The following is a 27846-nucleotide window of genomic DNA, read 5'->3' on the forward strand; positions in this document are numbered from 1 at the left end:
GGAATTGATCGCAGATTTATCCGCGCTAACAAAAACGAACAGGTGCAAACCTATACCATGGTTGTTTTCGTGCTGAAAATTGTTACACTGATCGAAATCGGTTGAGTTTGCCTGGGATGTGTATCCCCACATGTATACCCACATGTACAGAGTCTGTGTTTTCACTTGCAGCGTGCCGGAAAATGTCTAGCGGATAGCTTCTCGAACAGATTGAGAGTTCTCCGTTCGAACGGCGTGCCCACTGAGCCGAGTGGGACCCTTCTTCGAAGAGTAGGGAGAACACAGGACAGTCAGAGGTGCAGCGCACTCCTTCTTATCTCTTACTTTTGCCACTCTGAGGCTGGTATTTCGGCATAGCATACACCATCTCGTTTCTCGCCCGGCCCTTTGCTTACTTGAGGGCCGTGCGGATATCTGCCCGGTGAAGTAAGCATTACAAGCTGTATCATAACCCTGAGAGAACGTGCAACTACTTAGCAATTTGGGGCAAGAAGAACTGAGCCCACGGGCCTGAGGTCTTTAACGAGCCGCACCGATTAGTCTGTCGCGATGAGTCAACGAGCGAGCGTCCAGCCCCAGCAGCCGCAGAGCGGACTGAGGCTTGAAGTCCCCTTGTAGGTAATATGGAACTGAGAAATGAGGCGGCGTTAGCAGCGAACTTGTGATATAGATACTTGTAGTACGATAAATTTATACACTGAAGAATATACAACCATCGAATATTCCGGACGGATTACAGTGCCGTTGCGCGCTTCTCCCTTTCCACCACTTTATCTACATGCACTGCAAGCGGAAGCTCGGTCGTAGCTTGCGAGTCCGCGCCAATGTCCTAGAACGCGAGAAGTAAGTGGTGGTACGTGTGGCGAGGGCGATGACGGCTAACTATTGCGCGCCGCATGTCGGCATGAATGTCGTGCTCAGTGCCGGGATTTGCAGGTTTGTTTAAGCGTCGCAAGACGAAGCCCGGTTTATTATTCCTACCGTCGCCTTCTGTGATAACGCTACCGTTGAGGCTGCGGCGCACAAGGAATACAGTCAGAGCAACGCCATCGACACAGAGGACACGACTCACAAGCCCAGAAGAGCGTTTGCGTACACTTGATGGCAAATTTAGCTCAAACACCTCAGAGTGGAAGTAGCATGATAAGACGCACGGGTACTATACGGAATACAGACTCCACGTAGCGTCAGCGGCGCCCTCAAGAGTGAAGACAAACGGAACTTACTTCCCCAAAAGATGAAGTCGTTCGGACGAAGTCTTCTCTGCGGGTCGGCGGCTCAAAAATTCGCACAAGTTCAGCGCTGAGGCGTGCGTACCATGAGAGCAATGAGAAACACATCTAACCTGCACTGGCAATTAGCATCAGGAATGCAAAAATGGGGAGGAACCCAACGTACACGCAGAGAACACCAGTTTGGAAAATGAAGATCACGGGTGTGGTAATTATACGGTCCCAGCTGTTGAGTACATCATCATTGTCAGCACACGTCACGAAGATTAGTTGCGCATTACCGGTACAAGGGTGATCTCCGCTTCCGACTCAGATAGAACGATAACACTGTAGTGATGCTCAGGTTTGTGGCGGTGTCAAAGCCCATGGCAAGGTAGAATAACCACTGTCGTACATCGATGAGTTCTAGTGTGCAGACGTACGATAGAAACGACAGGACGCACATTTACGGAAGCGAGCGACGGGAACGTCCCGATAGCGGCACTGTAAAGTATTCTCGTGAACGGAACTATGGTTAGATCACAGCGTTGACTCACGACCTCCCCGCTAGGGCTAGCCCGCGTGTGTCAGTAAGACATACATAGAAATAACGGTCCGGCAGCGTACCAAGTAGAGAACCTAAGGACAAGGATTTCGCGTGAGACTGCGACATGAAACATAACAGAAAGGCGACACGCACCACAAGCGACGATTACGCAGAAACTCTGTGATCAGTAAGGCGTCTTTAGATTTAGCAGTAACATGACATTGTGCACCATGACTCACCAGAGTGGCAGTAAGAATCCTGTGGTTCCCGGAGTCTTAGCCCAAGAAATCATAGTCAGCACAGTGACGATGCTTGCGGCACAAACTCACAAGTCCAGATACGCCAAACAAAGCACCTGTAAGCTCGCTATGTCACTTATCGAGTACAGAAGAGAGTATGCAGAAACATACCCTTGCACAATGCAATCGCTCAGTGCCTGCATTGTTCTCAGCGCTGCATTTCACTCTTCGACATGGGCAGGACGTACAGTGAGCGCGATGGTAGACTATATGAAGATATAAGTATGCATCTTCAAATTGAATACGACACAAACGTACGATATAGCCCCTATGGAATAACAAGTGTTCAGCGTTTGAGCGAAAGCAGCTAAGTGGCGCATTGACATGCGACGAACCATGGTATCGGGCCTAGCAGTCGATCTATATTACCGAAGTTCGTCACCAACAATCTGAAGCCTAGTTGAGAACGAAAGGGTTTTGTTACGCTCAGCGGTAAGAAAGAAATGCGCACAGGTAGCATGTCCATGTCGAAGAAAATAGGTTGACGGCATTCAAGATCCTGTGAGCACACTTGACATCGTTCTCCATGGCCTTATAGCAATCAGACACACCATATTAATGAGACCTGCACGACAAATTTCAGAGTGAATATGGGCCGTCGAGAACGGTAGACACCTACAAGTAATCGCGCTAGCGGGGACCTGCGCAATTCACCCGACTTCTTGAGGAAAATATAGCACTGGAGACAGAGGATACCGAAAAAGCTAGATGTAAATAATCAGCATGGAGCTTCATACTAACGTACAGGCCTGACATAGCTGATGCCATGGTGCCTATCAGGAAAGGCCCGAGGCACGGGCCGATTAACAAGGATGGGCTGGCAGACATGCTTGCGGAACGACCTGCTGCAGGAGAGGGCAAGTTTATAGTCGAGTTTCAGAGCTGGGAAGGGGCCAGCTAATATAGGTACATGCTGATATGATAGCATCAGCATGCTGTGCGTGAAGGTTCGTTCATCTTAGGAGAATGCGATGGGTATCAACGAAAGGGCGATGCGGTCAGTTCGAAAGTTGATATCTCGCCGCGAGACGTCTTGTGCTGCATGAAGCGGTGTTCATCATGCCCGGAATTCAACGATAGAAGCAGACAGTGAGAGCATGCATGCGTACGTTTCGGAACGCTTGCGCAGAAAGCGGGGGGTAGCTTCCGCACGTGGAGCGGCTCCAAGTAAGACTAGTGTACCTTTGGCCAAAAACGTTCAGCTGCTTGTATTCCATTTTCTATGCTATGCTGAGTCGATATCATCAAGCATACTAAGCTCCGTAGTGTATTCACGCCGTCTGTGATACGTAGTTGTATCATGGGCGCACATGAGCAGAACATCTCCCCTATATTCATACAGTTCAGTCTTCTCCAGTCAGATGCGATTTAGATGCAGTCTTGATGGCCCTGGCAGACTCACTGTGACAGCTGAACTTCCGGGAGCGATGCTTGTTGTTCAACTGTTGTTGCACAGATAATCTGATGACGAGTAATGCGAGCGCACATACTATAAGGCAAAACTCCCCCAGTACCTTCCAGAGACGGAGACGACGTCGCTAAGGAACCTCTAGAGCTCCAGGTCGCATTGCAGCAATTTTATCTCTCAAATTTCTCAATACTGTACTTGTCAGCGTCACCTACGCAACAGGTAGTCGAGACTATCGAAGATAACTGGACGATAAGAGCCGTATATGCAGGAGGGGACGAGATTGCAATTGAGGTAGGCATCGTTTGGAAAAGAGGAAGTCGCTGGCTGCGGAGTGCGGACGTGCCGGGCACGTGAATATCACGTGATGCACTGCGTTACCGTTCCGGTTACTAGTGCTCACCAATTAAGATTACATACGAAATTTGAGGATATGTATGCATTAGAATTGCGTACAGCGTATACGGACGCCGTAAGTTATGGTATGCATAATCTTACGCGTATTTAATTTTAAACAATCATATTTAATCATATGTAATGAGATTCAGGCGGTGTCGGCATCAGCAAAACCGCCAGCTCTTGGGGAGCGTCTTGAGCGTCTTGGATAACATGCTCAAGACGCCCAAGACCCCAAGACATCTGGTGTTAGCCAAGCTATGTTGTTTGTCTTGGGAAGACGCCTGGTCTTGGCCAAGACTCTCAAGACAGTCAACCAAGACAAGCTCAATGCGGCATGCTTATGGGTAAGACGGACATATTGGCTCAATCACACTCATATAAAACAGCTACAAATTGTATTTGTATACTTCTACTAAGACTGTGTACGTGTACTACCTGCTTAACTTGACAATGACTACAATGAAGGCAGATTGCATGTGGCTTAACACAGGTGTACAAAGTTTCAAGGCTGGCATGAGATCTTCAAGTGTCAGTGAGAGTAGCGGCCAGTGGGCGGAGTACAAATGAGAACGTACCTCATCCGACCCAATGCACGAGCTCCTCCACCTTCACGACCTTCGCATTTTGCAGGGTTCTTGGTGTTTCATATACGTGGACAGAAGGCCACAGGGTGCCCACAGCGGTTGTAATTCAGAACGTGCTGCTTGTGCGGGCACGCAATGGTCTGTCCGCTCCACCAATCAGAGGGCAGCGCCCAGCGGCCTTCTGCCCATGCTCACCGTCGCCATCGCCCGCTTTCACAGGCTAATCATACTGGGCTGCCTGCAACCTACCAAAGGGCGCCTGTGTCCTGGATGTTTCGACACCGTATGCCGACATGCTCTACAAGAATTTCAGGAAGGAGGTCTGTGAAGGTACCAATGATACAAGCTCAGGCAAACCAAATTTCTAGCTGATCGTGGCTTTGTGGAGGCGGAGCTGTGATTTTGTGATGGACAGCATCATGTGGGCCAGATGGTCTGGGACAAACCGACTGTTAGGAGTGAGAGAAGCTCAGGTGGCGGTGGCACAACGCACCTCCTATGCTGAAAAGATCAAATTTAAGGATTATAGCATGTTGATTTCACTGCTTGGTCCTCAGTGAGTCAGCCTGGTCGGCGGGGACGACATCTTCTGATGTCCTGGAGTGTGATCACGTCCACTACGGCTACTTGATCAGTCGAGCTGCTGGGCGTATTTGATGACGGTTGTAGACCCTTGCACGGAACGCGCTGCGCGTGGCAAAACGCGCTATATTCCGGTCATCTTGTCATTGGTTGTGGTTTGCCGAGTACATAGCCTTTCCCTGATACAAACGTGCTCACTGTATCGTTCCCGTCCTGTGTCCAGGCCTTTCCCCTTTGCGTCTGTGCCCTGTAAGTGTCTCGACACCACCCTTTATCCTTTCTGATCCATGTTATGTTAGCGATGGTGGAGTGCAACCGCGGAAGAGGGACGTGACTGTTGGAAGGGAGAAGGGAAGTCGTGGCAAATCAACAAGTCAACATCTCCGGGAGCTTCCGACAACTCTAAGTGCCCGAAGGGAGTTGGCGCTTAAGGGTCCCCGCGGCTCGCAGACGCATTGACGAGACTCCGAGCACATTGCCTCACATACTGTGTGCAGGGATACGACAGAGTACTTCAGGCCAATCAATATATAACCTCCAATGCTCAGTGCATATCATACTATCTCATACTCCAGCCCAAGGTAGTTCCCAAGACAGCCTGCTAAGCTCAAGACGCTTCAAGACACCCGTGTCAAGCCCAAGACGGCCCCTCAAGCCCAAGACGGCCGCCAAGAGCTGGCGGTTTTGCTGATGGGCCTCCGAGGCGAAGGTAGAATACTAAGGTAGCTAAGCATCGAATCACCGACACAGCTGTACATTACTGAACACATTCTCAAGGTGACACACTACATCTGCACGCTCACCTCACCGCCGAAGTGGTCGGGCTCAAAGTACCCCGAAATTTCGTGTAGTATCCGGAAGTCGGGCTTGCCACCGATGCGCAGCGGGAGCGGCCACGGCCCGGACAGGTCGAACAAGAACGCGCCCCCGCCGAGGATGTGCATGTCCGAGACGTGGATCGGGTGCACGTCCTGATGCTCGTACACGGCGCCGACGCTTGCGTGTGAGTCGGTGTGACCGCCTCGCCGGCGCGTCAAAGAGTGGCGGCAGATGCACAGACGCGAGCGGGGGTTTATAGAGAGCGCGGACGCCGTGCTGCCGCTGCCGGAGCTCTTCGTGGACGACGGCATGCTGTGCACGACGCCGGCGTTGTCGGGTGCGATGAGATGTGTCCTGCCGCAGAGCCGATTGAGCTCGCACGCGGCGGGGTCCGTGCGCCCGGTGCTGCAGCTTCCGGACGATGTCCTGCGGCAATGTCAAAGGGGGCGGGTTAAGGCGCAGTCAGTGGGGAGAGGGAGGAAGAGGGACGCACGATGCTGTTCCCGGCCGTCATTGTGAACAGGCTAGCAGCAAACACTTCCCCGCAAGGGACTTCTTCATGAGCTTGGCTCTTGCACGGTCAATTTTAGCCGGTGCAGAGGTAAACTTCGGCCTCTACCTCTTGAGGAACGCCCGTGACGCACTGACATGACCCGCTGTATGTCGACATCCGGAGAATTCCGATGCCCATTACATGAGGGCTGACGCTGTTTCTGTGCTCGGACTCGCAGAGCGCGTTGGTGTGCGATTCTTGAGCGTGCGGGTAGTGCGCGCCGTATCTGAAATCTCGGCCCTTCTGGGGTCCAACATATGTAGCATACAGATTACATACGGGCAGCATAATTTACGATATGCATATGTACGCATATGATATGCCGTGCGTACAAGTAGGAGAATGATTACGGAAACCCCCATAATTAATCTTAAGATATGCTTAATCTGAGATTATAATGGTATGTAATCATAATTTTGGTGAGCACTAGTTCCGGTGCGCTCTCGCGCACTAGCAGCTGAGACTGGGTTGTTCGGCTGCTGTTTTTGTCGGCACCAAGGGCTTCGGTCGTAGGTCATGGCGTCGGTGAGTCGTGGGGAACGGTCGTGGTCGTGAGCGTGGGGGACATTCATGAAGGCGGAGCTCAGTGATCGAGGCAGTGGGGGCGAAGTTGGGGGAGAAGAGAGACGGGTGCTGGAGAAAAGCAAGGTCTGCCGGCCGCGATGGCCGACGACCAGCGGCCGCGCAGCGCAAGTGGCTGGTGGACGCACAGGACGAGGTGGGAGATGGTCCGAGCGAGAGCGCACTCACGGCTCGGCCTTGACGGCAAGGTTAGGGTTAACATCACGTGTCGACCTTGGGTCGAAAGGGTCGCGGGCGCCTTGGACCCATTTTTCGGCGTCTGGGACCCTCGTCCGATCACCCTGGGAGTGACACAGTACCCGTTCCAACAGGACTCAGGAGTCCGGGACGCGTCCACGGCAGACCGCATGGAACTTGCAAAAAATGCTTTCCCAGGCCCAAACTCCCAATCCCCAGTACATAAGGTCTCCTAACCTCACGCATGTGCCTCCGAACACTACTAGGTATCCTCAACGTCTATGGCTGGCAATACATCCGTGACGTCAAATTTGCAGGTGTCAGTAAAGATTTGTACGTTGAGACTTCGACTTACGCTGATATCGATATACCTATAGACAGAATCCTGCTCTGGCCTTTACGGTTGTTCATATCCTAAAGACATGCCACACAACGGATACATACCGAGGGATCACTTCATGACTTGACATAAAGAGAGACTGCAGCAGAACAGGTGAATATCGCATCTAGGTCGCGCTTATGTCTCAATGCGAGTGTATATCCCATGCTACAGCGTCTTTTGTTGCTCATCCCAAACGCAAGGGCGTGTCGCTAAACCGATGAAGCAGTATGGAAGCCTGGCAACACCTAAATTGGCACCTCTCGTTGTTGTCAGTGCCATGTCGGTGTTCGCGCAGTATTGGGCATTAGGAGCCCCTTCGTCCGCTAGAAGTTGTTATCTTCGCACTAGCGATCCCGTCTGCCTCACTTGTCATTGACTCATCGTGATACGCCCCATTCATATATGCTACCACAGGCAAGAATAATCAAGAAGACAGCGAAGCAGGCCAGACAGAAGTGCTAATTTTTCATCCGCTTATCACGTTCCTCCCACCCTCCTCTGCCTCCTACTCACATCGTTGCGCCTGTGTCAACAAATGCCTCGAGCACATTTCAAATACCAGTCATGTCCCGCTTGAGGCCTCGCTCACAGCAAGATTCAAAGAATATGTCGACCTCTAAGCCGCGAGATCTTGCCTCCACAGAACAAGGAATCCCATCTTCACCCATCCCTCTCTCCGCTCCTCCTGCATCGGCCGTTCCCTTACCCCCATTACGCCCTTGAGTCTGGTGCCCCTCGTTACATCAAGATTGGCGAAGCGAAGATTCTAGGTTGGCTAAATCTCGCACTAGTATAGCAGCTGAAGTCTCATGACGGAAATTTGTGCCGCGCCTTGCCGCTATTTATCTCGACCCTCCATTGTCTACTCCTGGTAGGAGTTTTCAGCGTTGCGGCCTGGGAAGCTTCATCGCTGCATCGTATACGCAACACGACTCGCGCATTGATCACAGGTCCGCTCATCTCAGACCTCGCCGCGCAGGCTACCCCTGCGCGATCAGCCTCTCTCAGTCCCGTTCCTCTTGTGTGCACGTCCATATACTGATTGCCTCGGCGCATTTAACCCTATCGCTTCCGTCTACTCTGAGCCCACTACTCTGCCCTTAATTCTCTACCTCCTGCCGCTAAAAACGACCCACTGTCCGAGTCCCAGACCCTGAGCACGAGCCCGGCAGCTTCGTCGCGGCCATCTGTGATCGATTCAAGGCCGTCGACCATTTACACGTATTTGGACACTTGTCATGCTTACAGCGCGAGCCCTTCCATACCTTCAGGTGAGACGGGCACGATTGGTGTTTACTGAAATCAGAGTGCTGTCTTACTATGTCTTATAATTTCATTCCGTTGACCATTGTGATATTGCATTCCCCGGAGAGGTATAACGGCATGGTTCCAGTTGAAGGGATCACACCTCGTATACTCGAAGACCTGCGAGCAGATCGACAGCTCTTGTATGGCGCATAGGCGCACCTCGTCGTGGAGGAGCCTTGATCTGGCACATATCACTATGCAAATGGCTGTGTGCTGCCCAGAGCTCCACTGCGCTCTAAAAGGAGGTAAGACCTACTGCATCCCATTTCTTTTTGTTACACGCCAACTGAGTATTTAAAAGGCTCAGAAATGATCAAGCTTTGAACTCTTCCTGGGGTAGAGAGAAACGCATTCGAGAAAGCCAGAAAAGGCCTACGATACACAGGTTTCTTGTTATCCGAGCCTTGATAGTTTACGTACACCGGAGGTGCCTCGTGTCACGGAACCACCAAGTACCCGCTTACATCTTTTCTACGAGATGCCTCGTTGTCGTGAAGATGCTTCTCTGCGGGCCGAGAAATTCTCACGGCAGGTCCCCTTCGTCATAATAGTAACGACTCCGACGGACGCTCGGAGAAATGAGCGACAGGAAGTTGATGAACCTGAGTCCGAGTGCGGCCACTGCGGCGGGTGTGATGTGCGCTACTTCTCCCACTTGAACATCATACTCAAAAAGCTTGAGCTAATCTCGCTTTCTAGCGTACCGATGCAAGACCCGTACTCTATGATGGACTGGTTTGAGGAGTTTGACTTCTGGTCATCGTGGAAGACATATCTTGGACATTTGGAAGTCATATGCCTAGCGGAAAGCCTCGAGTCACAGCGAGAGGTCACTCCGTTGATGATGAACGTTATTCTGTGAGAGCCAGAGCGGTCTCTCGTTATTTCCTCTTGACCAGTCACCGAAGCAAAGACAAATTACGCCGCGCGACGATGTCCCTGACTAGTTGTCCTTCGTACCTCGTTGGGTCCGTCTCAAGTAAGTCCGTCTTTCATTTGGTGCCACGATAATACTAGAAACCCGTAATTAAGGGCAATCAACTGCTATGCAGAGAATTTTATCCGATGGCCATAATCACGCCGTTCGGCGTGGATGGTCGTATTTCCACAGGCAATGCCGAGGTCCTTCTAGTTACGGCTATCTCCCAAACAAACCGTGCCACGAGACATATAAAAGAGCAATCGAAATCAGCTCTCCCCACCGTTCCAAACGGCCCCCTTCCTACAGTCATTCACAACATGCGCCTCCTTTGGCCTGTTCTACTCTTACAGATCCTTGCTGTCGCCACCGCACAGCACAGCGGGGCATCAGTGGACATCATCTCCGGTGCTCCCTCTACAGGCCTGAGCAACGTTCAGCTCACCTCTGGAACATCGGGTCTCGACGCTCCGAAAGTACTGCCTATCAACGGCTCCAGCTTCGACTGGTGGTACTTCGACGTCGTCTCGGCAGACCTTGACTATAGTCTCGTCTTGGTTTTCTTCGCCGCCACCGCGAATGGGCTGTGGGACGGGATTCCGGACATCGGGACCGCGGTCTACGCGTCCGTAGGAATCACCCTGCCAGACGGCTCCTCCCTCAACAGCGAGGCTGCAGGCAGCAGCCTGGTGGTCACGACGTTGGGAAATGGCAGCAACGGAACGCTCAATGAGACGGGCTGGAGCTGGGTTGGCTCCCCTGACCTGTCTTCCTACCGAGTTGTCATCGACTCCCCTGAGACGGGAGTCCAAGGCACGGTTACATTCGAATCCGTAAGCCTGCCCTCCTTTGCCTCCCGTCCTCGGCTCACACACCCTGTGTTTTACCAGACAAGCCCAGCACACTTCCCGTGCGCTCCTGCCACAGCTTCCGCCGGACAGCCTCTCGTGCTCGGCACGGCCCCGTTCGGCTGGGCGAATGCGCTTCCGGACGCGAATGCCAGCGTCGACATCGTCATCAACGGCACTCAGGTCAATTTCACTGGCGTTGGATATCATGACCAGGTAGGCACTTCTATAATTAGTGCTCATTTCACCGTCCCCTAAACGTGCGCGAACAGAACTGGGGTCCTAGTACTGTCGATACCGTCGTCAAGTCCTGGTATTGGGGCCATGCGCGCCTCGGACCACTCGCCGTCGTTTGGTTCTACGTCGTCTCGCCCGACGGCTCCGAGCACGTCAGCAGCTACATATCTCGCAACGGAGAGGTGCTCACGGCGTCGTGCTCGGGGATGGCTGTCAGTATGACCGGCACCGACAACAACTTCCCGCCCGCCCAGCCTGCCGGGTTTCACATCAGCGCAAGGGTAGAGGGCGAGGGACAGCTGGAGGTCGATGTGATGCACAAGACCGTTCTCACCGCTGACCCCGACGTCGCGACCTATCGTTGGATTGGTAGCGTCAGTGGGGGGTTTGTGAATGGTACCACGTGGTCTGGCCCCGCCTTGTACGAAGCGTTCGCGTTCTAGTCGCATTGTTACTGTATCGTTCGGATACCGGAGCTTGCGTACGATACTTTATCCACTAGTACTTTAACACGATATTAGAATTGTTCACGGGTTTATATATGCGCGCTAACTCTGCTTCAATCGCATTGCTCTCCATATATATGGGTCTCATGAAGCCATATATCTAGGGGGGACATCCCAAGATCGCAATCTTTCTAAAGAGGTGCATTGGAGATAATGTGAGTGTTGAGTGATACAGATACACATAGGGTATGCATGATGTAGAGGATACATAAAAGTAAGCGATGTGGCCAGATATTCCTTGACGAGAAGCCGGGAAACAGACAAAACAAATACCAACCCACGACGTGCAAACAGAGAGAAAAAAATAAAGGCCCGTGCGTACCGACGCGCGCGGCGAACCGAGCAAGAAACACGTAGTATATAAGGATGGGTCGTCACCAGTAGTGCTCCGCAGGTGGAGGCGATGGCGTCCGTCGAGGACACCGAACAACGGCTGGTGAATGCATCGCCGATAGACTCGGCAGCACGAACGGCGCCGGCCGCATGTTGAAGAACGTCCTACGTATGGCACGCTTCTCCAGCGGCGACGCGGGTGGCTCTGCGCGCCAGCGCGGCTCGTATGTGTCCGGGTCGTATGGCGACGACGGCGGTATGCGCGGGGCGCGCGTGCTCGCGGCGCTGGCGAGCAGCTTGAGGTTGCCCTCTTCGTCAGACGGCGCGATGTCGAACGGATGGTACGATCGCTGGGGCGTGCCGCCGACGTCGTGCTCGACCTCGGACGACTTGCCGGACGACACCGAGGACCGCCGTGACAGCGTTGAGGGCTCGTCGGGCGGCGGCGAGTCTACCCGGGTGCTGCCGTACTGGATGCGCGACCGGCTCGGGGTGGAGGGGCCGGGAAGGGGAGCAGGTGAGGGGGTGAATGTGCGAGGCGGGGCTGGCGCCGGTGAGTCTTCGTGTTGCTTGTCGGAGACGTCGTCGTTCTCGTCAGAGCTAGAGGCCTGCTCAGGCTCTGGGGTCGGTGTCAGTGACGGCAGGCTGGAAGAGGAATCTTCGAGACTCTTGGACTGCGATCTCGCACAACGCCGTTCGCTCGCTACTTCTGTATCGATGCTCCTTCGAGCGATCTTGCGGGGCGGCTGCTCATCTTCGTCGTCCTCGGGCTCTGGAGGCTGGTGGTGTAGAGTCTGAGGCTCTGGTTGCAGCGGCGGGACGGACGGGGCTTTCGATCGAGGTAGAGGGTGTATGGGCCGCTCGATCTTTGCATTGCCATCGGCGAGATCCTTCTTCTTGCATGGACCCACCTGGTGTCGATGTAGCGAGTCTCCGCGTGTTCCCATGATTCTTCGGATATTGGAAGTAAGTTGAAGGCCCACCAACAAGTGTTTCAAGCACTTACCCCTCCCCACACCTGTCGCACACCTCAACGATATCTTCGCCCAAGAGACTGTCATACTCTACCCACAGGCAATTGGCAAGGTTCGTCAGGTGGGACTGTGTCCGTATGTGCCTTTGCAGAGTCTTGTCGTCACCGTTGCAGTCTCGACGACAGACAGAGCAGTGCCGTCTCTGGACAATATGTTAGGACATCAATAGATTATGTGGGGCCACAACTCACTAGCTTCGGTCTCTTCGCAACCACTTTTAGTTCGAACGCCTTGCGATCAAGGCCACGAGCACTGTATGCCCAAAGCATTCGTTCTTCGACCGCTTCAAAGGCCGGTATTGTGAGCCTGGGGCCTTGCCGGCTGATATCCGCTGCGAAGGCCATCTCCGGGTTATTCCATACGACAGGTGTTGGCGACCTCTTCTTGGTCTTGCTAGGCATAGTTGGGTTATGAGAAGGAGAGGAGATTGTGTTGGAAGAGCGGGGCGGTTGTGATTGTGTAGGACAAGAGGCAGGTGGCAGTCCTTTTAAGAGGTAGGGGAAGGAGCCGCTCGTTTATTCCCAACGGTCCTCTTTCTGACGCGTTTGGACGCGTTCACGTCGCGTCCGCCGTAGGAACACGGGATCTGCCGGTGCATATCATAGCAATCAGCAGGGCAAGAGCCCCCGTGTTCCCCGAGAAGGGGTGTTTGAGGCCGCTCGTGCGTTGTTTCGCGAACAAAGGGACGTGACCCTTTTGGAGGACCAAAGGCTCGATCGGTGACATCAACGCCTTTGTATGTTCCTTTCATCGGAGAAAACTTTTGTACCGAGATCCAGGAACAGGGCGAGTATCGATCGTAACCTGCCTCTCATCGCTGTGGGATCGACATCAATAACGACGTTGGTTCGGGTGCAAAAATGGCGACAACCTGCCTCGTGAGCAGCGTGGAAAAATCGAATAAAGGGTGCTGCATCAGGGCACCGTTGCTAGCTGTGTTATATCGCTACTCAAAATAGCACACGACCTACAGGAACTGGTATTTAGCTTTTTGTAGAGCGATAATGGCAACTCAGACAACAGCGTGGAAGAAGGGGCACCTGCGCGCATACAAGCCACATCAAGCAGCAAGGTCCAAGTCGTCGAATATTCGCCGTCCCTGCGCAGTCCATGCGGGAAATTACCGTGTGCTGGATGCTCAGGGCAACGGAAAACCCTGAGGACGTATGGGCGTCTGCTTATAAGCGCCCATAGATGATCACCGCCGTGTATGTTGGCTTTCACCCTGAGCAGTTCTGTGGTCTCTGTCCTCCATCTTCCTGTGCTCCAGCAAAGATCAAACGGCGGAGCTCGACTTTCTTTCGCGACATCCGCTCCTTGGTCACGCTTGCTGGAAAGGGTCACATGAGTCTAACCATAGCAAGTTCGCGAAGACCGAGAACTTCGCGTAGTCTATCAGAACTTTCCAGGCTTTGTTGTCAGGTCTTTTCACGACCACCACCATGCGCGAGCTTTCTGGACCTCTCATACATCTCGCGAAGGCGACACTCTTCAAGCGGGAGGCGCAGGGCCAGGTCATCACCTATCGATCCTTTCAAACAATTTCGACGCTCATTTTCTTGTAGGGTGGCCTCCTCAACGGCCAGGACCCAACAGCATTCAACACGCAAGATCCCTTGAGGCTATGGATTATCCAAATTGGTGCGTCGTTCTCTTTTCATGGCGTAAACGGTGCATTCACAATCTGCACAGGTGTCATCGTTCTCACATCACAGCTCCTGTCGCTGGGTTTGCGGAAGATACGCCAGCCAAGGGTTATTGCGGAGGTCATCACAGGTATTCTACTTGGTGCGTCTCTGCGTGTTTATCGCTAGCCTCTCTTTGACGTCGTACAGGTCCCACGGCCTTCGGTCGCATTCCTGGCTTCCAGCAGCACATCTTCCCATCCGAGTCCATACCCTACTTGTCTCTTGTTGCCAACATCGGCCTTTGTCTCTTCCTGTTCCTAGTCGGCCTTGAGATCGATGCTGCCGTCATTAAACGCAATGCCCGGCTGTCCGCCACTGTCGCGCTCGCTGGTATGTCTCTGCCCTTCGGCCTGGGCGCAGCGCTCTCTGTGCCGCTATATCACACTTTCATCGATCAGTCAGTCAAGTTCACGAACTTCATGCTCTTTACTGGTGTTGCCTACTCGATCACAGCCTTCCCTGTGCTTTGCCGCATCCTGACGGAGCTGAAGCTTCTCGATACAACCGTCGGCATCGTAGTTCTGTCCGCTGGCATCGGAAATGATATCGTCGGGTGGACCCTCTTGGCACTTTCTGTTGCGCTTGTCAACGGTGGCGCAGGTATCATGGCCCTCTACATCCTACTCACTTGTTTCGGCTGGACCCTGCTGCTCCTGTTCCCCGTACGCTATGTTTTACGATACTTGGCGCACCGCACCGGATCCATTAAGAACGGCCCTACCATGTTCTTCATGACTGTTACGATCATCATTCTGTTCGGCTCTGCATTCATGACAGATATCATAGGAGTACACGCTATCTTTGGTGCGCATATATACAGCTTCCCACAAATCGGCTCCTGACAATGTCCCCAGGTGCGTTCTTGGCTGGAGTTATAGTCCCTCGCGAAGGCGGCCTTGCTATTGCTCTCACAGAGAAGTTAGAAGACATGGTCTCTATTATTTTCCTGCCCTTGGTGGGTGCCATATTTGTTTACATCTGCAGTCAATTCATATTCCGGCAGTACTTCACTCTATCAGGTCTCTCAACCAATCTCGGACTGCTGGACAATGGTATTACTTGGGCTTATACCGTTGCCATCTGTGCACTGTCTTACTCAGGCAAGTTCGGTGGCTGCACTGTTGCTGCACGCTTCTCTGGCTTCAGTTGGCGTGAGGCAAGTACGATCGGATCTTTGATGAGTTGCAAGGGGTAAGTGCGCCCCTCAATGTTGCGCTTTCTATCATATGGTCTGACCACAGCTGCTAGCCTCGTCGAGCTTATCGTTCTCAATGTCGGATTAAATGCGGGAATCCTCTCCCAGCGCGTCTTCTCCATGTTCGTTTTAGAGGCTTTGCTCTTAACGTTCATGACTACTCCGGCAGTCGTGCTTCTATATCCACCCAAAATGCGAGTCCGTGTCTCACCAACCGGCGCCAGCTTCAACAACATTTCCGGAGGAGACAGGGAACGTGCGAAGCCTATTTCTGAGTCCCGAAGTAGGGACAGCAGTCGACGGAAACCGCTTGAACCTTGGAAGACGCGGTTCACCGTCGTGCTGGACAAGCCGGAGCACCTTCCGGGCATGATGGCCCTGGCACAGTTCATGCAACCGCCACCACAGGTCTTGGCCAAGGAGAATACGGATACCAGCTCTGACGTGTGTATTGAGGCACTTCGTCTCATCGAGCTCTCCGACCGTACCTCTGCGGTCATGAAGTCTTCTGCCTGGGACTCGCTCATCTACACCGACCCTATGCTTTGCATCTTCCGTGCGTTTGGAGAGCTGAACGGTATGGCGGTCTCCACTTCGCTCGCCATCGTCTCGTACGATGACCTTGCGTCCAGCGTCGCCGAGGTCACAGGCCGAAACGGCGCCCAGCTTGTACTCCTGCCCTGGCTCCCGCCGCACCACGACACTAACGAGACTGCATCGCCGACACCCTCTGCACCAGGCACACCGCGCGTCCAGGCCGCCAGCCCGTTCGAGAGCATGTTCCGCACGGCGCCTAATCCCGGACATTCCGCCTCGACGCTCCATTCCCACTTTGTTCGCAGTGTCTTCGCACAAAGTGTCGCCGACGTCGCTCTCTACGTTGACCAGTCGATCCCTGGCGAGATGCCCAAGGTCACGACAGGCGCTTCCGGCACGGGCGACCGATGGCATCTCTTCTTGCCTTTCTTCGGCGGACCCGACGACCGACTTGCACTGGAATTTGTTGTTCAGCTCTGTGCGCATCCTCGCGTGAGCGCGACTGTTGTCCGCTTCTCGAGGGTAGACCTGCCCGAGCTGCAGCAGTCTTCCACCATCAAGACGTCTGGGATGTCTCAGGGCGAGGCGTACGCCCAACAGAATTCATTGACTATCCAGTCGGTAAGTGGCCTTTGGCTCCTTATTTCGACGTTTTCCTGAACTTCATCATTTATCAGACGAGCGGAATCCCAGATACTGTCTACGGTCACGCCACGACCCAGACGCGCCTGCAGTCCGAGACGGCCGACAATATCGTCTGGCAGCGCTACGCCGCCCCGTCCGGGACAGAGAGCCTCGACAGCGTCGTGATCGCCGCGCTAGCCCGGATCGAATGGCATGAGGTCGAGACGCACAGCCCGCTGCGCGCAGTCGTTGACCGTGCTGCGGCGCTCGAGGACGGCACCTCCAAGCGCCGAAGCCGACTGCTCGCCGTTGCCGGGCGCTCGCGGCGGCTCGCGGCCGAGAACCACCATGTGGAGCTGAAGGGCCTCATGGATGAACATGGTGGCATTGCGACGGAGGTGAAGAAGACCGTTGGCGACGTCGCGGCGGCGTTCATCGTGACCGGCAGCAAGACAAGCATCGTCGTCCTTCAGGCGGCCGACGCTGGCGTGGATTAAGCGGTTTTGCGCGTTTATTGTTCTGGTTTTGCATCTGCACCTTTTCACGACCTGTTACGACCTCCCACGATTCGGATACCCCAGCTGCATACATAATCACAGCATTCCCCACACATACTGCATCTTTCTTCCTGTCCGTCGTCTACTTGTTGTACCACCACGATCTCCTGCATCCAATGTCATTTTGTTTGTCGCCTACATCAGCCTTCTTACGACGTTGCAATAGCTATCTATTGCATGTATGATGGTAAATGGTGAATCAAAACTCCTGTTTTTTTCCTTCTAGATCGCGCGCGTTTCACGACCCTCACTCCATCTTGGTTATCCAGATATCAACGCGCCTCTTGGTCCAGGCGTACAGTCCGAAGGACAGCTCCTGGAGTACTCGGCGCTCACAAGTGGGTATAAGATACTGAACCTAAATCTCCAAAGAGGCTTACATGATGTACGCAGAGTCCCATCCTATCACGTCTATTACCTGCAGAGACGCGTTTCAGCTTGCCTACTCTCGACCCCGTCTTGCTCTCCAACGTGCTCGCCCATGTTCCTCTCGTTCTCTCGCAGAGCTAGCTCAAACTCCTCCGCTGGCTGCCCTGCGATGACTCCATTATTGCCCTGGAATAGAAGTGCTGCTCGCGGATGGAGAGGGCCGTCGGGTTGGTGAGCTTCAGCGACTCCGTCTCTGGGGAAAAGGTCGCTGGGAGCGATGGCGATATCACCGGTAGGTGCATCGTGTGATGTGTCCATCATTTCGCGGCCGTTGCTTATCAGCTTTGGACTAGATCTGCTGCCACCCGGATGCAACGACTCGGTCGAGCCGGATGAAACGTCGCGGCGCGAGGAAGGTGACTGGTCGTGCAACGGGCGCGCCCCAGCAGGATATGGTGGGCCATCATCGGCGATCTCGTGTACGGCCGACTCGCTCAGGACGAAATGGCTTTTTCTTCCTTCGACTGCCTCGTAGTCACTGCCGTCGGCGGTCTCATCTGTGGCCCTACCCTCATGATTCTCCCCATCTCGCTCGCAGGACGCTTCGCCTTCTAGAGACGGGGTCGCTGCAGGTGGGCTCGGAAGAACGCTCTCCCTTGCCTCCGCTCGAGCTTCGAAACGACGAACATCCTCTGCGATGAGATCTCGACCGAGGGGTATCTGGTGCGCCACAGACTCCTCATTCGGCGTGGGGTCGGACATCCCGTGTTGAGTATTCACGAACGGAATCGACTCGAAGAAAGGGATAGAAGAAGTAGGGGACGAAAGGACATTCAAGTCATGCGGCGCAGGGCTTGACTCGACGTAGTCTTCAGGGTTGTTATCGGCCACGCTGCGACCGTCACACTTGTACGCGTCAACGCTACCCCTACTGAAAACCACGTTCTCGAGCCCTCCTGCAGAGTTTACATCCGCCGCAGATAACGAGGAGGACGCGCGCAGTCCACTGGGGTGAGAAGGATGACTGGTAACAGAGATGTACCAGTTCGACCCTTTTTGCTTGTCATGGTTTATGTCGGCTACTGAACCAGCTGGTGCAGATTGCTTGATGGACTGAAGTGTGTCTTTTGAGCGGGTGGCTTGATCGTCAAATTGAGATAACGATACGGGAAGTGCGCAGGCGACGGGGATGTCAGATGTAGCAGCAGCCCGCGGGAATAGGTAGTCACCAGGGCTGGGTTTACCGGGTCTGCTCGCTTGTTTATAGAGCAGAGGGCAGTTGTCGAAGAAGAAGAGAGAGCTGCAAATACCATGATGGTGTTTCCATAGGCACCCCAACAGTTCACAGTGTGCGTGCTGGTGCGCATGGTCGAGTGCCAGATGTAGCTCTCTTCTGATCCACTTTTTATTTCCAACAAGGACATCCTTGCGGTAGGATATCTCAAATGCATGGAGAAGTTGTAGGAGTAGAGTAGCATAAGATGAGATATTCTCGGTCGCGCGTCGTATCGCTCGTATCCATCCCTCGTCGTCAGCTCCGATGGATCCGCGGGTGTCGCGTCGGCCATGTCGCGAGATCAAATTGGCTGCACTGACCATCTTATGGAGTATGGTGGCAACTGTAGCTGGCGGCACGTCATAAATCGAAGAATCTTGAAACCATTGGATGGAAGAGAAGACAAATATGTCGAGGTGGTCTCTTACCATGCTGTCACCGGAATTGATGGGAAGGTGACACAGAATAGTCCCGTAATCAGCGGCTGTAGTCTCGCCCTGCAGATCAAATGCTTACAATGGTGCATTAATACTCTAGCGTACATAACGCACTGAATAATCTTAAACTTACTAAGTCCTTGGTGCTCCGAGTTCCACTGCACCCGGCGACCAATGCGCTGGACCAGCGATAGGACGTCTGCAGAGATTTGTGGGAAGATGAGTCTGTTCGTGTCAACGTCACGCCCTGTAGCTGCCATGAAGCTGCTCCATACATCCGCGTCTTCCAACTGTACTGGAAGCCTCCGGCATAGACTAAAAGCTTCGATGGCCCGTATCCTGGCTAGGCGTCGCCGATTCGTGCGTAGAGACACTTCGGCCGCATGCTCGGAAAAGTGCTCGCATTCAACCTTGAGGACTAGCGCGAAAATGGAGGCCAGCGCTGAGATCTCGGGAGAGACAGCCTTCTGAAAAAGTGTAGCTGATGTGCATGGAACGTATAGGCGAGTTGCACCTCTCTGTTCCACCACACGGATATTCAATCTTTTTCGCAACGCTGAGGCGACTTGAAGCTCGCCATCGGCAATAGTGGCCCGTTCGGAGAGTAGCACCAGCTCCGGCGTTCTCGGACTGCGCTTCTCAATAGACTGAGAGATACACCAGTTCGTCACCATTCGGATCCCGTTGCGCCAATCATATCCATCACCAAATTGAGCGGGAGGTAGAACATCAGAGTGGATTTGCTGTGCGCACTCGTGGATGTAATTTGCAACTTCGTCGCTCTGTGACGACTGCTTCACCCAGGCCAGAGCTCGCAGGAGGTAAGAGACTTCGGCAATATGGGTCAGAAGCGTGCCTGAAATATGGAAAGGGGGGTCCAAGGGAAGCGCCTTCGTCGGTGCCCCGCTCTTATGCGGAGGATTGCCCTCGCTAGCAAGCTCGCTTTGTGCCGCCAGAAGAATGTCCGGTGGCTTAGACGACCATCGATATTGTTCGTTCAGGACAGCCGCACATTTGCGGATCTCCAGATCTCGGTCTCTCCAAGTCTGTGCTACGGGAGGCCAATCTACTCGCCAGCTCGTGGCCCAAAAAGGGCTCGCATCCTTGGTAGTAATGACGTACCAAATGCGCCGCATAAAAGGCCCACCGCCGCGGACCCACCATCGGTACCTCACAGTCTTCGATATGTTCTTCGCATAAATAGTTATCCAGCGGAAGACATAGTGGAAAGGAGCTGAGAGAAGGTGGGCCGTGAGAAAGCATGCCCATGCAGTCGGAGACCTGTATGGGCAGCGCCTCGAGAATATCGGCAAGACCGTGAATGCGGCTAAGGCGCCTAGGAAGAGCGAGACGAAGACGGTGATCACGCGAGCCACAACGTCGTCGAGGGTCCACAGAAGGATGACGACACCGGCGAGGAAGAGAATCATAGCGAACTCGAGGAGGATGGGAATGGACGAGAGAACGGCCGACACTTGCCAGTCCTCCCAGGCCTCGATGCGGAGCTGACGGACGAGGACGTTCTCGCGTGGCAGAGCGAGCGGCGAGTTCCACTTGAGGTATTCGCGGATCCACTGCTTGGCCAGGATGCTGAACAGAGCAGCGGCGAGGCTGAAGATGAGACTGAGGAAAAACAAGACGTTGATCCAGCGGACAGCGGCGGAAGGTAAGAATGGTGCGGAGAGCGCATCGGAGAATGTCGCAAGGGTCTGGTTCAGGGTGTCGGTGATGATCGTGCCGGCAGTGCGCAGCTGCGTAGCTACACCAATGGCGAGGAGTTGGTTGGTCGTGTCCGTGTTGTCAACTTGAAGCATGGGATAGGTTTGGACAAGGAATGCAGTGAGGATGGCCGAAAACAGACCGGCCTGGTCGTTCGAGCAAGGTAGGTCAGCACCCAATGCACGCGGGAGCGAGAGTACTCACGAAAACAAGCAGGGTGTCAATGTCATCGGCGTAGTCTTCCATCTCTCCAATATCGTTGGTCATGAGGTGGTCCTCGATGCCCGCCCAACCAGAGAGTGTCTCGCCAGGTGACTTCTGTGACATCCTGAGATTAGGCGGTATCGACGAGACAAGGCATATAGCTGGCGCACCGTGTTTACTGCATCTCTTGTCCGATTCATTCCTCGGCGTATCCCGAATAGCTTCAACGAAGTCGGCATCGACTTTAAGATCTAGACAGAAAAGGCGTAGCGGGGCAAAGGTGGTGGTTGTGGAAGAGAGCCGCCATGCACAGCACGAGTCGGCGTCCACTTACGTGTGGACCCTGCAAATCCTCGGAAGCTCCCACGCTCGATAAATGAACATGTGATTCGATCTCCTCCAGGTGAGCAGAACGCCACTGAGAGCAGCACACTGGCCTTCTAGCGATAAACTGGTTATGATTTGAAGCATCGAGGCAAGCGCACATCAGTAGACAGCGCTGGCCGCCAACATCTTAGTACTTTGTCGAGCTTGGCAGAAAAGGCGAAGGCGTGAGCAGTGACAAGTCTGGCATGACATGATACAGCGGCTTTCATTCAGTGGACACGGAATAAATGTAACCGGCGCGGGAATAGGTATTTCATCCTTACTATAATGCCATCACGACCTAGCAGACTATCAGTACCGACTGTACCCGAACGTCTAGCGAATTCGTACCCCCGATGCTCCTCCCAGTCCTTCTGCGCAATCTGAGAGTCACAGCATAATGAAGTATGCGGTCTGTATATTTTTGAGGCGTCGAAGTCTGGAATTTGAGGCGAAGTAGTTATGTATGGTATGCATATATCTTAAGTGTACATGACGCACCGATATATCGACGGGAAACGAAGTACTTCTGCACTAGACTTGTTTGTAAGACAGGCAGAGTGAAGCGACCCTGAGGATACGAGCGAGCGCGACTGACTTCAGAAGTAGCACGGATCAATCTGAACCAGAGGCCAATCGTCAAAGTAAGCTAATCAGAAATAACATGAGTACGCGCCTCTCGCAAGCGCATTCGTCGCGAGGTTTTGCTCGTCCGACCCACGGGCCATCTGCCCGGAGTTGCCGTTGCGTATTCGCCATCTGACTAGGGGGCACTTCATCAGATGCTCTCCGCATACTGGCACATAGATCTCTCCTCACAAGCCACACTATCTTCAGACTGTCTTCCGCCCTCGTCCCGCCAGGTGTGCACAGTGCACGAATAGGCTTCGACGTGAACCCAGGGAGCAGCCAGGATGCAAATGGAGTCCGAGGGGTCGTGCAAGGTCGCAACACTGAGACCTAGGGAATAGGCATGGATGTGTGCGGATCTGCTGAGACCATGTTAGGGGACATGGAGGACGTAGGGAGGAACGGAACGACGGCTTCGGCAGTCGCGACTGCTCGCCGAGGCGCGCTCACGTGAGCTTAGTCGGAGGCGCTCATCGCTCGCGGGACTCCATACGCGCCCATGCCCGCCCACTGTTTCTGACAGCGACAGACGAGAGATAGTCAAGGAGGGGCGGTATCGCATATACGAGAGGTGTGCAAACGAAAGCCCAGCAAGTACTCGCATGTGTGTGTCACGATTGCGTATTAGTAAGAGCGATACCGGTCTCGTCGTCCAATGAAAGCATTAATGCTTCACTCAGCATACGGTTCGCAGCCTGAGTGACTCAACAAGATTCTAAGAAAAATCATAAAATAAAGACTAAAATGTTTGGTAATAATATGACTAGGATGCGAGTGTAGGATGCCCCGGTATATACACTGGGCGTCAAAATTAAATGAACACCCACGCCGCTCGAGATCCAGCCACTATTGCAGCATGAGTCTCCAAGCTGCTCTTAAGCTTATATTTGTGTACATTCTACAAGGTCTTGGCTTGTATATTCATGGAAAATCGTAATACATTAATTAGCAAAAATTGTGCAATATAGCCAGTTTCTAGAGCAACTTTTGCATATATAATGCGGGTTTAGATGTAATATCTGTACCACAACCTGTCAGGCTCTTTGACAATTATCCTTGGAGTCTAACTTGCTCAAGAAAATTTTAGAGAGCCTTTCAGGTATTTTACATGGAAGAAATCATGCTCTGGAAATTTGAGGAGTGGGGGTGTTACTGTTACATATTCTCCCAGAAGTCCATGTGCATTTCCCGCCACTCAGACAGTCATAATATGACTTGGAGTAGCACAGAAGAGAGTTGCCACTCAATACAGCTCATTAGGGAGCATGGATTTGGTTGAGAGGGGGCAATTATCTGGGGAAGTGACAAGCCAGAAAGCATCGGTCAAGTATATTGCATTCCGGCATTGTGAATCCCCACAATTATATTTCTAAACATTTATCAATCTCTTGTGTACTGTCCTAAGGAGTAGAATAGTTGCCTGAATTGTGCCCACCTCTATGTAGAAGAATGTTCTGGAGCACACTTTAGAGGGAACATGCAAGCAGTCCACCAAGGAAGGTGTGTATACTTTGCCTTCTTTCTCCTGAGGTCCTGATCACAACTCTGTTAAACAGTTGCAAGGCTGTTTGACTCATTAAGTGGAAAAGAGGGACCTTCAGTCTCTAGCCAAGAGTCAGCAGTGGAAGGCAATGTGACAGGAAGAATGCTGCCAAGATCCATTATTAGCTGGGAAGCTCTGGTGAGCATGCCCTTATGGATAGCCCTGGTTACTAGGAACAAGGGGTGAGGCATCCTACAAAAAAATTTGGGTGCATAGGCCGTGGTATTTTGGCAGAGCATAGCCAAACTTCCGTCAGAAGTGCCAGCTTGAGTGTGAGTTGAGATGTCATCCTTTCATAACATTCTTGCAATCTGCTAAAAGCGTTTGAAATCTCATATCTACTATTTTTATGTATGATACATCTCGCACAAATATTTCTGGCATTTAAAACTTAGGGGTCACAGAGAACGAGAGAGTCGAGTGGGTGTTCATTTACTTTTGACGCTCAGTGTATCTCTGTTTCTGAGTGTGCCGGGTCACCTTTTAAACCATTGCATGAATTGCACCCAGCGCCGGGCTATGTCTTCTTTGAACAAGTTCAGCTGGTGTTGTGATACTCGAGGCACGAGGCGCGCTGATCCGCCGGATGCGCATCAGCCGCGCCGCACCGAGATACCGACACGACGCGCATCAGCGGTCATGTCTATTTTAGTTATCGTATGCCCGTTTTAGATATGACGGTTCGTTCCCCGCTACGTTTTCCTGAGTCTCAACTTGCTAATGAACATTGTATCTGACTGAGTAGATTAGGAAATAGTAAATATAAAAAAGAACATGTAGTAATATTCTTAGAATTTATCTTTGATTACTCGTGAATCCCCCGCCTGTGCGATCTTATTCACAACAGCTGGTAATACAACTCGAGCAGGGTTTTACAGGCAGCCAAGTAGCGTGGGGCACAGTGTAACTCGAGTATTCACCTACGGCCACCGGCAAAATAAGACAGGACAGAAATGCCACAATATATTGTGACATAAAGTTTGATATTGCGGTAAGAACATCCTGGGTGCAATATATCGTGAGAATTTGCACCTACCTTTTTTGCCAATGATTAGTTTTTGAAAAGCCGGCATAGTGCATGGCCAGAGGGGGAGAGTGAACCAGAGATGTGCAGGTAGTAGAGTGACCCATCGTGCTGTACGCTTAGTACAGTGACAAGTGGTAGAGTAGTGGTCATCAGCGAGTTGTAGTCACATTTGTGCCGTGCCTTATTCGGAGAGTCTCAAAGGTCATGAGCCAACAAGATGTCGTTGAATTCACACCGGACCTCATACAGACACTCGAAGACCTCGATACGCCACAGCCAGCGGAGGAGAGTTTACGATTGACGCAGGAGACGGGGCTCAGAGACAGCGAGCGGAAGTTATCGAACTGAGCCCGACCTTGGCATACCCGAAGCCCGGACTTGATCGTACCCACTCTATGGCTGCTTCTTGATCATATGGTGCTTCACCACCCTGTAAAAAAAAAACCCCTCAGGCGCGTGGGAGCGCGAATCATTCGCCGGCTGGGTTAATAATCCCTACCTACGCGCAGCTGCGAGCTGCCGCACTGGACGCTCGGCATCCGTCGTAAACGTCTACTCGTGGCCTTCGTCACCGCCAGCCGGTGGCGTCGATTGCGCAAGTGCCGGGCTGTGGTATATTGAGCACAGACTCGACATTTAGAATACGCAAAACGTGACTGAGCTTACGGCTTGGGCACGGCGTGGGTGACTCGGATGCTCGGGGTTCGGGTAGGGCTCGGGCTTGAAGCCGAGCTCGCCTCCTTTACCAGCTTGAGCCCGGAACAGATGAGCCCTAGCTGGGACCGCACATTGCTAGGCTATTGTTCAGCACACGCACGCACATGCACGCGTGCCAAGAACATGTCTATGTAAGCTGTCGCCAATCCACGATCAGCTCATTGACTTGAGCTGTCTCGTACTAGTAGCTTCGAGACAGCTACGACAAATACTTGCTTTTACCCCGGGCGACCTTCCAGTAAAGCGGCTGTAGGTCTGCTCAATCTCGTTCGAGCTGATTCCGAGGAGGTATTCAGCCGGACTGACGGTAAACATTGTTGAGGGACTCGGACTGAGCCTCTCTCGGGGATCTCTTCTTCTGTGTCTAATCATGGCATGGCTCTTTGATGGAGAAGAACAAACATTAAAATCGATGAAATAAAACAAAACAAAATAAAGTCCCAACAGGGGAAGACTAAGAGAAGCCAGAGCGTCACAAGAACCGGGAATATAATCAAGCGAGCATCCGATCGGACTTTGAAGGCGAGCGCCACAATGGCATAGCCATATCTGGCACAATTCGCACGGTTCGACGCGTTGCCGCAGCGGTGCCGCCATTATGGTCTGTTGGTATGATCCTTTGCGCATACAGCAAAAATTTCTTGGTAAGCAACGAACGCCAGTGAACACGGGCTACAGCTAACTTGGATGTTGCAGTTTGGGATGTACCAGCTTGGATCTAAAATTTTCGTTGCAAGTCTTGAGATCCCATCGCTTGGATCCTGTGGAGTATTCACGCAGTTACGGGCAGTCGTACCACGTGATTTGGCCGTTTATCTTGAAAGAAGGTTACTGATCTACATTCTATTGTAGTCGCTCGGCTAATCGGACTGGGCTGTTCGGTGACTCGGTCGCGCAGCTTTCGCCCATCACCGAGGCCTGCGGGAAGAGGACCTGCCAACATCTCGAGCTCCAGCGCAACTCAAGCGCAATAGAAGACAGCATGCCCGACAACCTTTGGTCTGAGATCCTTACAAATTGCGACAGTTCGTGGAATATTTAAACCTGCGGCGAGGTCTCCAGAACGGACAGCAACCACCCCACAGAAAGTTTTACTCACTCGCAAACATAATGTCCTCAGCTAGAGTTTGGCTCGGTGAGCGAAAGTCATGGATTAGTTATGTTTTTGTGCTCATGCCTGATAGTTACTGGATCCTCTTCGGGCTTTGGCCGAGAGGTAGTCAAGTTGGCCCTCAAGAATGGCGATAAAGTCGTCGCTACACTGCACAAGCCTTCAGAGTTGGATGACTTACAGGCGATGTATCCCCCGAGCCAGCTTTTGGTAGTACAACTCGACGTCACCAAGGTGGATCAGGTCGCAAACATCTTCCGCGCAAGAAAGCCTTTGGCAAGGTCGACATCGTGTTCAATAACGCCGGTCTGTCGGCTGTCGCCGAGACCGAAGGTACCCCGGACGACGTTGCACGGATCATGTTTGAGGTCAACTTCTGGGGCGCGGCCAACGTGGGTAGGGAGGCGGTACGCTTTTTCCGTGAGGAAAACGCGCCCGGCGCCGGCGGTCGGTTGTTGACCCTCGGCTCCTCTCTCGGCTTTCAGCCCTTCCCCGTCATGTCATACTACAGTGCTTCCAAGCATGGTGAGTAGAGTGACCTCTGTTGCTGCTACTTGGGTCCTGACTCGATTTGGGACCAGCAATTGACGGTCTGGTGGCCTCGCTTGCCGCTGAACTCGATCCGAAGTGGAACATCAAGGTGGGTACACTGCAGAAGGGCGTAACTCATCCATTTCATCCGCCATGCCACAGATTACCTTGATTTGCCCTGTATTTTTCCGCACGTCCCTCATGGACAAAGGCGTCTCGATCGCGGCCCACCCAGCCTACGTTGAGGCCACGGGCGGATATCGCAAGTATGTGGACGCGGCGTTCCACTCGAGCCTCTCCACGAAAATCGGGGACCCGAAGAAGGCCGCGCAGAAGATCTTCGAGCTGTCGAAGCCAACGGCCGAGCCTCCCCTGAGACTGTTCCTCGGAAAGGGTGCGCGTGGCCTCGTAGACGCGAAGATTGCGACGATGACTAAGGATGCGGACGTCTATGCGTCCTGGTCGGATGACTTGCTAGAGGCTTAAGAATTGGTAAAGGAGCAGTCTCTCTGTGCTAGCGACTGGCTATTCAAGCCTGGAGTCGTTGTCTCAGAATCTGCTACTATGATCATATCTGGATATATCGT

The 27846-nt window shown here is 53.0% G+C and overlaps 8 protein-coding genes across 8 annotated transcripts; 3 read left to right on the top strand and 5 right to left on the bottom strand.

Annotated features, from left to right (window-relative positions):
* Positions 1-653: 653 nt before the first annotated feature.
* PHACADRAFT_212635 (uncharacterized protein) lies at positions 654-2900 on the bottom strand. The gene is made up of 22 exons (XM_007399758.1): positions 2812-2900; positions 2677-2761; positions 2609-2622; positions 2509-2556; positions 2393-2446; positions 2316-2325; positions 2246-2263; positions 2169-2194; positions 2088-2113; positions 1998-2032; positions 1912-1936; positions 1839-1850; positions 1769-1784; positions 1676-1715; positions 1514-1617; positions 1399-1458; positions 1318-1345; positions 1227-1263; positions 1155-1175; positions 1073-1097; positions 884-1013; positions 654-829 (listed from the first exon to the last, which is right to left on the bottom strand). The coding sequence occupies exons 1-22, from the start codon at positions 2883-2885 to the stop codon at positions 734-736; spliced, it is 984 nt and encodes a 327-aa protein (XP_007399820.1). The 5' UTR covers positions 2886-2900; the 3' UTR covers positions 654-733.
* Positions 2901-5726: 2826 nt separating this feature from the next.
* PHACADRAFT_262488 (uncharacterized protein) lies at positions 5727-6052 on the bottom strand. Its single transcript, XM_007399759.1, has one exon. The coding sequence runs from the start codon at positions 5972-5974 to the stop codon at positions 5816-5818; it is 159 nt and encodes a 52-aa protein (XP_007399821.1). The 5' UTR covers positions 5975-6052; the 3' UTR covers positions 5727-5815.
* A 4005-nt stretch (positions 6053-10057) lies between these two features.
* On the top strand, positions 10058-11392 carry PHACADRAFT_262489 (uncharacterized protein). Its single transcript, XM_007399760.1, has 3 exons — positions 10058-10603; positions 10661-10834; positions 10891-11392. The coding sequence occupies exons 1-3, from the start codon at positions 10091-10093 to the stop codon at positions 11296-11298; spliced, it is 1095 nt and encodes a 364-aa protein (XP_007399822.1). The 5' UTR covers positions 10058-10090; the 3' UTR covers positions 11299-11392.
* A 102-nt stretch (positions 11393-11494) lies between these two features.
* Positions 11495-13209, bottom strand: PHACADRAFT_150961 (uncharacterized protein). Its single transcript, XM_007399761.1, has 3 exons — positions 12920-13209; positions 12701-12870; positions 11495-12645 (listed from the first exon to the last, which is right to left on the bottom strand). The coding sequence occupies exons 1-3, from the start codon at positions 13127-13129 to the stop codon at positions 11736-11738; spliced, it is 1290 nt and encodes a 429-aa protein (XP_007399823.1). The 5' UTR covers positions 13130-13209; the 3' UTR covers positions 11495-11735.
* A 755-nt stretch (positions 13210-13964) lies between these two features.
* PHACADRAFT_187402 (uncharacterized protein) lies at positions 13965-17471 on the top strand. Its single transcript, XM_007399762.1, has 8 exons — positions 13965-14242; positions 14294-14369; positions 14421-14516; positions 14564-15220; positions 15271-15371; positions 15420-15607; positions 15665-16769; positions 16826-17471. The coding sequence occupies exons 1-8, from the start codon at positions 14171-14173 to the stop codon at positions 17267-17269; spliced, it is 2739 nt and encodes a 912-aa protein (XP_007399824.1). The 5' UTR covers positions 13965-14170; the 3' UTR covers positions 17270-17471.
* Positions 17472-17743: 272 nt separating this feature from the next.
* On the bottom strand, positions 17744-20085 carry PHACADRAFT_31819 (uncharacterized protein; the record flags this gene model as incomplete). Its single annotated transcript, XM_007399215.1, has 2 exons — positions 17744-19485; positions 19545-20085. 2 exons carry the CDS (start codon positions 20083-20085, stop codon positions 17744-17746), a joined length of 2283 nt encoding a protein of 760 aa, XP_007399277.1.
* A 711-nt stretch (positions 20086-20796) lies between these two features.
* PHACADRAFT_102800 (uncharacterized protein) lies at positions 20797-21457 on the bottom strand (the record flags this gene model as incomplete). The annotated part of the gene is made up of 2 exons (XM_007399763.1): positions 20797-21276; positions 21335-21457. Coding segments are annotated over 2 exons (603 nt in total), but the record flags the coding sequence as incomplete, so codon positions are not given.
* A 5270-nt stretch (positions 21458-26727) lies between these two features.
* Positions 26728-27773, top strand: PHACADRAFT_187404 (uncharacterized protein; the record flags this gene model as incomplete). The annotated part of the gene is made up of 5 exons (XM_007399764.1): positions 26728-26752; positions 26802-26962; positions 26995-27253; positions 27310-27368; positions 27422-27773. The coding sequence occupies 5 exons, from the start codon at positions 26728-26730 to the stop codon at positions 27743-27745; spliced, it is 828 nt and encodes a 275-aa protein (XP_007399826.1). The 3' UTR covers positions 27746-27773.
* Positions 27774-27846: the final 73 nt, after the last annotated feature.

This window comes from Phanerochaete carnosa (assembly GCF_000300595.1).
Source record: "Phanerochaete carnosa HHB-10118-sp unplaced genomic scaffold PHACAscaffold_9, whole genome shotgun sequence".
NCBI lineage: Eukaryota > Fungi > Basidiomycota > Agaricomycetes > Polyporales > Phanerochaetaceae > Phanerochaete > Phanerochaete carnosa.